Source organism: Aquila chrysaetos, chromosome 20 (assembly GCF_900496995.4).
Source record: "Aquila chrysaetos chrysaetos chromosome 20, bAquChr1.4, whole genome shotgun sequence".
Taxonomy (NCBI): domain Eukaryota; kingdom Metazoa; phylum Chordata; class Aves; order Accipitriformes; family Accipitridae; genus Aquila; species Aquila chrysaetos.
The window spans coordinates 11,222,992-11,233,731 of record NC_044023.1 but is presented as its reverse complement, the minus strand read 5'-3'; the positions used below and the strand labels follow the sequence as shown (position 1 = coordinate 11,233,731).

General features: G+C 58.0%; 2 protein-coding genes across 3 annotated transcripts; both read right to left on the bottom strand.

Moving 5' to 3' along the window:
- Window positions 1-778: 778 nt before the first annotated feature.
- On the bottom strand, window positions 779-3,249 carry LOC115333351 (histone H2A type 2-B). 2 transcript variants are annotated; one of them, XM_029996220.1, is made up of 2 exons: window positions 3,200-3,249; window positions 779-3,124 (listed from the first exon to the last, which is right to left on the bottom strand). In XM_029996220.1, the coding sequence occupies exon 2, from the start codon at window positions 3,053-3,055 to the stop codon at window positions 2,675-2,677; it is 381 nt and encodes a 126-aa protein (XP_029852080.1). In that variant the 5' UTR covers window positions 3,056-3,124; window positions 3,200-3,249; the 3' UTR covers window positions 779-2,674. The 2 variants fall into 2 exon arrangements, with proteins under 2 accessions (XP_029852080.1, XP_029852081.1); XM_029996221.2 differs by having other exon boundaries at window positions 779-3,129; window positions 3,202-3,247.
- A 1,634-nt stretch (window positions 3,250-4,883) lies between these two features.
- On the bottom strand, window positions 4,884-10,563 carry HMCES (5-hydroxymethylcytosine binding, ES cell specific). The gene is made up of 6 exons (XM_030043690.2): window positions 10,308-10,563; window positions 8,302-8,445; window positions 7,830-7,949; window positions 7,106-7,266; window positions 6,438-6,630; window positions 4,884-6,014 (listed from the first exon to the last, which is right to left on the bottom strand). Exons 1-6 carry the CDS (start codon window positions 10,488-10,490, stop codon window positions 5,808-5,810), a joined length of 1,008 nt encoding a protein of 335 aa, XP_029899550.1. The 5' UTR covers window positions 10,491-10,563; the 3' UTR covers window positions 4,884-5,807.
- Window positions 10,564-10,740: the final 177 nt, after the last annotated feature.

Below are 10,740 nucleotides of genomic sequence, written 5' to 3'. Positions count from 1 at the left end.
TACTCAGCCCCACAGGAGTTTGGACAGCAGGTCTGGTAGGGCAGAAGGCAGCATACTGCCCTATAGAGACCAGCCCAGCAGCTCCAGTCCTGACCTACACCTTCCACAGCCCAGCACAGACCTTGCCAGCACCCAACCCTGACTGCACTGGAAGCAGTCTAAGCTACCCACAACCCTTCCTCCCACAAACCCAAGCAGAGAGCAACTCTGGCTTGCACACCAAACACCAGGACAGCAAACCAGGTGTCCAACAAAGGGAGAAGGTTTCAGAGTAAGAAACAGCCCTGTATCTCCAGGCCTCCTCCCTCCGCCTCAGGATCAATTTTTCCCATCTGACCTCCAGAAGCCCATCTCTGCCTACTTGCTTGCAAGGTCACCTAGAGGGTCCTGGGCCAGCCCATCGGGTGGGGAAAGCACCTCCAGCACTGGGGGAGGGTCCTGGGTCCAGCCTCACTCCTCCTCTGCTGCTCCCAGCCCAGGGGCAGCTCAGTCTTCCTGGCGCTGGTGACGGAGCAACTGGGCGATGTGGCATTCCCATGGCGGGGAGAAGAGCTGGAGAAGGGTTTTATCTGCTCCCAGGGACAGGTAAAAGACTACTTGTCTGAGTGAAGGGCAAGCAGGACCACTGCCAGGCTAGACGTGGTGTTTTACTAGTCCTGCCCTGCTTGGAGAAAACCGAGCCCAGACACCACGCTGCCACCAGAGAGCCTGCTCCTGCATACCGCTGCCAGATTCAGCAGGTTTGGTGAGGTGACAAGACACAGCACATTCAACAGCATTCAACAGGGAACCAGTTTAATCACATATTGGGTTTGCACCGTTCTTTTCAGTATCACAAGTTCTGCATTTTTCTAAGAAATACAAAGCACTCTTGGGTTGTACAGAACGCTGGTCCTGGAGAAAACAAGAGGGAGAGAACAAGACACTCGGATACAGACACGTCAACCACCGCACTGGGCAGCAGAAAGGAAACCCCTCATCCCCACGTCACCAACGGTAACAGTCACTTTACAGGAAGAAGAGAGATCCCAGGGGGTCCGTGCCACAGCAGCGGGGCTGTGCCCAGCTGCCCCCCACCCACCTGAGGTCAGGGTACCCCAGCATAGCTGCAGGACACATCTGCACCCCCATTAGCACAACACTAATGAATACACTGCTTCCACGTTCCACAACAGAGTGAAAAACCCCTTAATAAAACCAGTTCACAGGCATCCAGGTTCATCTACTCTAGATAATAAACTCAGAGCCAGGGTAAGTTACTTTATCCACAAGATTAACAGCTGATTCAATAGGTTGAACACATGCTACTTACAGCACATAAATAGAAGTTGCCTTTTTTTTTTTTTTTTTTTTTTTTTTTTTACTTAAAAACCATGTTATGAAGGTCTATGGTCCGATTGCCTAGACACTGCCGCATGCACACGACTATCACAGCCTCCACAGAAGCAGGCTGCTCTGGGCAGCGAGGAAAGCTGTCTCTGCATCAGCTATTCCAGGTGTCATGGGACAGCTAGCCTGCCCCCATGCTCACACATTATCCACAGCCATTAAATAAATACAGTACTAGCCAAAAGTAGGTTTTAATACAAACTCTAGGGTTGTTTTTAAAAAGAAATATTAATCCATAGAGGGTTACAGTTAACAGATATCATCATCACTTTATTTCTCAGAACCAGAAATAGTGTTGAACAAACAAACAACAACAAAAAAAAAGACACAGCTTGTCATTTCCAGAAGTGCAACCAGGGTACAGGGTAGCTCTCAGTGGGACGAAGGGCTTCTGCAGCCGGGAGAAGAGGGGAGCCACGGCAGAAGATGGCAGCTCCCGCTCCCGGCGGGCGCCTGACCTTGCGACGCTCTCTGAGGGGATTTGTCACCGCAGCTTCCACCCCACCCCACTAGCTGGACCCACAGCATGTGGGACCACTGAGTCCTCCAGCACCCACCGAGACAGGGAGCTGCAGGAAGGTGACTTTGCAGGGAGGTACCCCAAAATAAGAGACCTTAAAATAAATAGGACCAGAACTTCTTTACAGTAGTCAATGCGCTAGCTTTACCATGAACAAAACTAAGACTAACAGTCACTTCTTGCCAGTGGAGAAACTTTTTCTCCTTTTCACATTTTCCAGCCCCCTGCCCTCCTCGCTGCAGTGCGGCCTGGATGGCATTGCTGGGGATGGGGGGGGGAGGGAGGGGTGGGCGCACAGCAGCAATGAGTCCCATCCTCTCACCAGGGCGAGCAGGGCCAGCTGGGGGGGCCCTGCACAGCCCCCAGGGCTGGCGGAGGGCAGAGGCAGCCAGGGTTGCCCATGTCCATCCCCCCGCCAGCCAAAACAATCCTCAGCAGCTACCAGCAGCTCTGCACCATGACCCAACTATACGGTTCCGGATGCCACCACTGCCAACAGCCATGATCCAGCTGCCTCCTCCAAGAACACTTCTTCCAGAGGGAAGAGGGGCAGGGTAGGGGCACAAGTAGGGCCTGACCTCACCCATGCTCCCCCAGCACCCCACTGCAGCCCAGGCCGGGGGGGCTAGTGGAGGGCTGGCAGGATGCTGCCAGGGCTCACCACCCAGCCCGGGCTGGGGGGCAGGAAAGGAAACCCCAGCCCCATTGGGACGGGAGGTGGGGCAGTGGTGAGAAGGGGGCCGGGGAGGGGGCGGGGGGCAGCGCTCACTTCTTGGAGCTCTGCGTCTTCTTGGGCAGCAGCACGGCCTGGATGTTGGGCAGGACGCCGCCCTGGGCGATGGTCACGCCGCCCAGCAGCTTGTTGAGCTCCTCGTCGTTGCGGATGGCGAGCTGCAGGTGCCGCGGGATGATGCGCGTCTTCTTGTTGTCACGGGCCGCGTTGCCCGCCAGCTCCAGGATCTCGGCCGAGAGGTACTCCAGAACGGCCGCCAGGTACACCGGCGCCCCGGCGCCCACCCGCTCCGCGTAGTTACCCTTCCGCAGCAGCCGGTGCACCCGGCCCACGGGGAACTGCAGCCCGGCCCGCGACGAGCGCGACTTGGCCTTGGCCCGCGCCTTGCCACCGGACTTGCCCCGGCCCGACATGGCCGGCAGGCAGCGGCCCCTCGCCGCCGCCGCCTCCCAAGAAGCGCCCCGCACAGATGGTCCCGGCGCCTGCAGGGAGATAAACGCCGTTACACCGCGCCGCCGGGCCAGGTCCCCGCCCGCCGCTGCCGCGCACGCCCTTACCCGCAGCCGCCGCCGCCGCTCCGCCCTGCGCGCCGCCCGCCGCCGCACTGCCAGCGCGGCCGCCGCCGCGCCGCGGATATCCCTGCCCGCCCCGCCGCCCGCCTCTTCCCATTGGTTACCGCCGCGGCTGGCGCGGCGCTGATTGGTCGCCGCCTCGATCCCTGATTTGCATAGGGCTCGCAGCGCCCCGGCTCTGTCGTGCGGCCGGCGCCGAGGGCAGCGCCCGGCGGGGAGCGACCCGGCTCTGCCCCTTGCTCCGGGGAGGAGGGGGGGGGGTCCCGGCTCCCAACCGGCCAAGCCCCGCCGCAGCCAGCGCTCCCCCACACCCCGGTAGCTCCTTCCAGGCTGCGGCGGGGCCGAAGGGTTTGGCCGGAGCTCCTGTGGGTGTCCCGGCAGCGCTGCTCCTCACCGGCTGCCCCCTTTTGCCTTGTCCAAAGCCATAGCCCCCTCCCCGGGCAGCGGGATGCCTCTCCTGGGAGGATGCCAGGGCCTGCGGGCGGGGGGGATGCTCCGGGGGGGGGAACCCCCCGATGGGTTTCCCCCCACCCCGGAGCATCCCTCCTGCCCGCAGCGAGCACTGCCCTCCCTTGCAAGAGCATCATGCATCAAAGGGGAAAGTTGCTCCCAAGCCAGCTTTTGGAGCCAGGTCATGCTGGGTTGAGCGCAGTTATCTCCTTGCCACGTAGGAGCAACCGCTGCAAACGGCCTTGGGCGAGCAGCCAGGCTCCTGTTTAAAGGTGGTGTAGTTCAGCAATAACACCTCCTCATTAAACCCTCAGCGTAGGTTTTTTTCAGTGCTGCTGCTGCTGGTGCTCACAGCCTGGAGGGAGGTAATCTCTACCCTGCGTCTTTGCATCGCCCCTGCCTTCCCAAGGGAGGGATTATGTTCCCCAGAGCAGGGAAAGGTGAGCATCCCCCACTCGTGCTCAGCATCTTCACTCCTTCCACAGCAACTCGAGACCTGAAAAGAATTTGAGATGAGCCAGTGACCTTTGGAAAAGCCTGATCTGCAGTTAGCACCAACCAAGCCAGGGCAGCTGAGCTGCTCACCCTGGAGGACTGATGGCCAGGTAGGGAGAGAAACTTCCCTTGTGGCTCCTGCAAGGACAAGCACTGAGGTGACAGCCCCAGTGCCTGAAGACCTATTTATTCTGCCAGGAGCTGCTAATGCAGCGACTCTCTTGCCTCAAGTCACTGTGGGAGCAATAAGGAGCCAGCTAGTAACAGGCTTTCTGGCTGGAAATCCTAATCCCACCCCAGCTTCCCATAAGCCAGGAGACCTTCTGGGCTCAGCTGCCTCCGTGGCACGCGAGGGATTCAGAAGCAGATTTGGCTCCGAGAGCGCTCAGGTCAACCCCGGTGCCCATCCCGTGGCTCCTGCCCCAGCTCCGCTGTCCCTCCCCAGGGATAAGCCCCAGCTATGGCTGCCCCTGCAGCTCCCCAGGGACAGATCATTCAAGAGGAGCCCCAAAATAAATCCCAGGGGAATATTTTCCACTGGCAAATGGAAATGCTCCAGCAACATGGCTGTGCCAGTACCCTGAGAGTTCAGCAGCGGGTAGCTGGTCTCCCCCTCAGCACATGGGAGAAGAGATACGAGCTCTGCCCGCGAAACAGGAGCAATGGGGCCGTGGTGGGCAAGGGGGACACAGACATGCACACAGACAAGGGCACTGCACAGTCAACCTGTTAATCCCATTTTATTTTTTCCAATAAAAATGAAGTACTGCTTTCCAGCAAGGGTCCCACTATGTAAGGCTTTTCGTCTGTAACATCTGGCTCTGTTTAAAAAATCCCTGACCTCAAAAACAACTGCCCTATGCTGTTCTGTAATGGCACTTTGGTTATCTGGGCTTTAATGAATGACCTTTATGAACAAGGCAGAGCGCATCCCTCCACAGATCAAGAAAATCCTCTCTAAGTCTTCAAATCCCATTAACAAAATGATTGTACAAACAACGTGACCAAGACATGCTGTCCCACCCCACTGCCTGCAGGGAAACCCAAGCAAAGTCCAGTTCCTCCCAGGCGCTGCTTAAACATCTCCCTGTTTAGGAGCCACGAATGCACATGGCAACACTGCTTGCAGACTGGGATGACTCTGGCAGATATTCCCAGCTTGGGGTTTCCTCCTAGTATTTATTGCATGTTCCTCTGTACTGCAGCCATCTTTTGAGGGCGAGAGTATTAGAAAGGTATTTGTACAGAATCAATATGGAATTAAATGGAAAAGAGGTATCAGTTTAATACCAAATCAAAGGGAAAAAATAGAGAAAACAGAAGGAGACATGACATGACAAACACTGTCAGAAGGCAGAAGCTACTCCTCCCTGGCAGGCTGAGATGCTTCTCAGGGCTTTATCTTCACTTGGCACAAGTGACTGGCAGGGAGGGAGGCCAGCAGGTTATATTCACTCCCGTCAGTACAAGACAAAGCCATAACCTTTAACAAAACACAAAGAACAGAGACAACAACCTAGAGCATTGGATCAACACTGAGAGACTTGGAGAATCTCAACACCAGTCTGCAAAGCCTTCCAAAAAACATTCCTCATTCTGCTTAGGAAAATCAGGAGGAAAAAGGATGGCCAGCCATCCCAGCTGGTGCCTAAGCCTTGCGCTTCTTCGCAGCCGGCTCTCCCTCCTTCCCCAGCCACTGCTGCAGGATATCTGCGCTGGTTTTCTTGGGCGAAGGGCTGTGGATGAACTGACTTGTCCACCTGGGCAAATCATTTTCTTTCTTCTGGGGAGAGCCCTCCTGGGAGTTTTTTAACCAGCTCAGCATCACTTTGCTGCTTGGGGTGGCTTTGACCTCCTGGAGACATAAAGGACAGTGTGAGAGAAGTCAGCAGCACGGCGAGAGCAGGGCAGGCAGCCGACTGCAAGAGCTGCTCCAGAGTGGGATGCGGAGGCTGGAGCAACAGCCCTGCCTGCAATCAGGCACATCTGCAGGAGGTTCCCCAGGCTGCTGCGAACAGGCTTGTTCCAAGCCCCATTTCACATGGAATTTGCCTCATTTGGCAGAGAAATCCTGGCACAGGGTGACAGTTTATTTCTGGAAGCGGAGGGAAGGGAATCTGTTCGGGGCTCTGCACTCCAGCATCAAGCACAGGCATGCCCTGCAGACGCTGCCTGCTGCTGCCCCTCCTGCAGCCTGGCAGAACCGTCCCTGCTCAGGGACGAGCAGGGACGTCACCGTGACCAAGCTCTCCCCTGCCAAGCGCTCACCAGCACTCACCTTCTTGGCTCCCAGCTCGATGGGTGCGAGACACTCGGGTGTGTTATTGCGGACGCTATTGACAAAGGTGGACACTGGGTGGAAAATTATGTTCTCCGTGGGCTGGATGAGTTTAACTGCTTCTTGGGTTGGCACTTCAGCAAAGTCCAGCCATTTCCTGATGGCCTCATCCCCATCCAGGATGGCTGGCATCCTAGGGGACAAGACACTCAGAGCCAAAGCCCAGCACCGATATGGCAGAGCAGGGTGGCAAAAGCCAGGCTTGTAAGCTAGCAAGGAGCTGGCAGCCTTTGGGGAAACGGGGGAAACTGAAGCAGCAGGATGCTCTTCTGCAAGGCAGAGCATGCATTTGCTTCGCCCAGGTAGCTGCTTTGCTGGAAGAGACAGAGGGGTTGACTGCCAGGCCCCGGTCACACGGAGAGCGATCCAGCTCCAGAGAGTGATCCAACTCTGACCGCCACCCGCCGGGCCACAAGGATGGTGATTTATGGAAAGGGTATGAGCTGATGACCCGAAACGAGCTGGTAATGTTGTAGCATTTTACTCTGAGGGCATCAGGAGGAGGCAGGACTCCCTGCCTGTGTGCTGCCAGACTGGTGTTTAAAGGCACAGCTTTCCTCCCTCGCCCCCCCACTGCCCTGCAGCCCCCCTTGCCCGCTCCCACTTGCCTGTGATGGATGAAGCTCACGTCCTTGGAGGCATCCACGGTGATGATGGTATAAGTGTACAGCATTTCTCCTCCTGCCGGAGGCTCCCAGCAGTCGAAAATCCCAGCCATAGTGAGCAACCTCCATCCTTTCCATTCCTCGTCTCCCTCCTTCGGCTCGGCCTGCAGGAGAGGGGCCCCATCGCCCCGGTCAGTGCCGACCCACAGGCAGCCGAAGCATCGCAGCCTTGTCAGTGCTGCAGCAGGTCAACGACTCAGATCTAAGTCATGTACTGAACTAATTTGAGGGCTTTCCAGGAGCCCTTCTACTAATTTGAGGTAACTCCAGGAGAGGTGCCGGGAGCCTCATCTTCCCACAGGCAAGCCAGCGCCCTCCTCCCCTTCTGAACATCTCGGCCGCCAGTTCGGCCAAAGGAAAGAGGTAGCGAAACTCCCAGCCCGGTCCCCTGCGAGACACATTGCCCACCCATGCAAATATCCGGCACGCGGGGAGCAGCGAGCGTGACGGCGGGGACGTTGCGGCACCATTTACAGCCAGGCAGGGACCGCCGGCCGCAGAGGGATGCCAGAGTGCCGAGCCCACCGCGGAACAGAGCCCTGTTGGGAAACAGAGACCCCCAGAGATGGGCATAGCTGGAGGGAAGGGGGCTTTTCCCAGGGCAGCTGGAGGGAGCAGGGGCTCAGAACTGGGTGCGAGTCTTCAGACACGGTGAGGGACTCCGTACCGTGGCGTCCTTGGTCTGGGGGAAGTAAATGAAATAGGGCTGCTTCCCCCCACTGTGCTGCTGCCACTCATAGAAGCCATCCGCCAGGACCACACAGCGCTTGCCCTTGAGGAGAGCACCCTGGGGGAGAGAAAGCACAAGCGAGCGGTCAACAGCAGCCTCGGGCAGCCTGCGAGGAACGACGGGGCTCCTGGGACCACCCAGCCCGCTTGCTCTCTCTCGGGGCTCCCCTAAACTGCCCCGTGGGGTGCACAAATGCCATCACCAGCACTGCGATGAAAGATGAGCTTCATCAGCAACAACCTTGCCAGTTCTTCTATTTTAATGAAATCTGCCAGCTCTGCAGTACAAGGACTTACTCCCCTGTGCAGCAGGCAAACGGTGACCGTCACCCGCAAGGGAGATGCTTCAGCTCTGGGTTTGCCAACTACAAGATCTCTTCAAGTTGGACACAAAGACAGCAGCAACTTACCTTGTAGGAGGACTTCTTCAGCATGGTATCACTGCGGCAGTTGGAGGTATTAAAAGGCATTTTGGAGGGGTCATCCTTTTTGAACCAGGAGGGAACCAGGCCCCAGCGCATGTCCATGAGGACCCGCTCGGAGGAGTCGGCATCCTTTCGAACCAGACAGAGAAACACCTCGGGTCAGAGCCACATTGCAGGGACCACGAGCATCCCCACAGCTTGAGAAAGGGGCTTCGTGGAGCCCTGCGGAAGCGGCTTCTCCCCCTGCAAGGGGGGGAACAGGCCAGCGTCTCTGCCGAGAGCTCAGCTGGGGCTCACAGCCTCTCCAGCACCAAATCTGCCTCTGCTCTTCTGCAGGAATGCCACTCTCAAGCCAGGCAGAAACAGCCACTAATTATAACCCTTTGCATATTCTCAACAGCTTTCCTGTAAGAATTAATCTTCAGCAGGAAGCACAAGAATATTTTGCAGGAATAACTAAGTGTCTCAGTGAGGCTCGCCCAACAACTCTCTGGAGGAACGAACGCAGTTTTTCTTCAACGAGAAGTGCCTGGACATGCGAGCTCCCCAGCTCTTAAGTAAGCAGTTATGTCAGGCTGGTGTTAAGGTCCTCAAAACTTCCCTCTTTAAGGCCAGCGTCCCACAGGGCATAAGCCTCACCTTCATTTTAATAACGTGATTTCTGCTGATCTGGTTCACTTTCACTCCTTGCGATTTGCATATCATCTGCCTTCGGACAATGGAAACAGCCTGTGGCTTTCACTTCTCCCCCAGCTCACTCTCGCTTTCTTCCCACAGCTGCCAGCCCCAGGCAGCACACAGCTGGGGCGAGCGAGACCCCGGGGGGCATTTGCTCCCAAAGAACTGCAGTAGATATACATATATACATACCTACTACAGGTGTAAGTATATATAGGGACGCATATGTGCCCAGTTTTGCGAAGTCTTCCAGAGTCTCCCAGAGATCAGGAGCGGCAAAAAGGGGCACCTTACACTGCGCCTGTGCCCCAACAGCTGAACGGCGATGCCCAACCGAGCAGGCGTCTGCCTGTGACCTGTATCGCGCTCCCAGTCCCCGTATTCCTGTGCTCCACCAGCTTATCAGCTGCTCTCGGGGGCACGCGGGACCGCAAGGCGGGAAAGGAGGGCACGAAGGGTGCCTGACAGCATCGCCCACGGCACTCCAAAGTGCCCCCACTGAGGCACCCCACCCCATCTCCTGTGCCGGTAACGGCTGTGAAGTGCAGCAGCCCCTTTCGCTGCCCCACCTGCCAGGTGAGGAAGAGCGGAGGGAGCCCAGATTGGGGCGTTTCAATTCAGTGCACCCAGCTTCACCCCGCTGAACATGAAAGAGCAGCAGTTTGCCAGGCACCCTCTTCTGCGGAAACCAAACGAGATGCACAAACAGTTGTACAGGCTGCTCAGGTTGTCTGAGGAAGGTCTGGTGAGGCTTAAATTAGCCGGGATAACGGTCACCACAGGTGTACGATTATTTTACAGCTCTGAAGTTGAGATTCTTTTTCCTCTACCCTCCCCTACCAATGCGACCTGAACACTCTCAGCAGCATTATGAAATGAAAGAAAGCCTCAGGAAAGCAGAATAAGACCAGCAGAGCAATTATAGGCATTTCGGAAAAAATTCTACCAAGCTTAATCACTTCTATACAAATCTTTGCAGAAAATATAACGCTGCGCTGGCAGCACGGTACCAGTTCCCCGCCCTCCTTAGGAACACGCAAATCCTAACAAGAGCGGACACCTTTGCAATTAGAAAATTCAATACCTGCCGCGTACACCGAGCGAAGAGAAGCCGAGCGAGCCGTTACAAATCCGGACTGGGTGCCACACCACCCCGGGAGGCACAGCCCCGCTCCCGCCGCTCGGCCACCCTCGAATTTAAGCCGCAGGGTACACGGCAGCCAGCAGGCGCCCGAGGCCAAGGGCCGCTGCCGGAGCCAGGAGGCGGCCCCGGCGCCCTCGTTTTGGTTTGCAAAGCGAGGGGAGGGAAGTACCTGCTGGAGGTGCCGGCGGGAGAGCAGCACCGGGCCGCTGGACTGCGGGCCCTTGTTGTACGAGGGCCGGTACCTCTCCGCCTGGATCCACTCGGGCTGCCGCCGCCGGCCCCGCCGGTCGCGGTAGGCGCAGGCCCGGCGGAGGTTGTCGGCTCCCAGGGAGCAGGCCGTCCGCCCGCACATCCCGCCGCCCGCCCGGCTCTGCGGGCCGCCCGCCCCGGCAGGGCGGTGGGACGGGGCCGGCCGAGCGCTGCGCTCCGCCCCGCCGGGGAGGTGGCTGCGGGCGGGGCCGGGCCGGGGCGGGGCGGAGGCCGGGGCGGGGCCGGGCGGAGGCCGGGGCGGGGCCGGGGCGGGGCCGGGCGGAGGCCGGGCTGCGCCCCGGCCGCGGAAACGACTTTCCCGCCCCGTCAGACAGGCGCGGAGAGCCACGAGA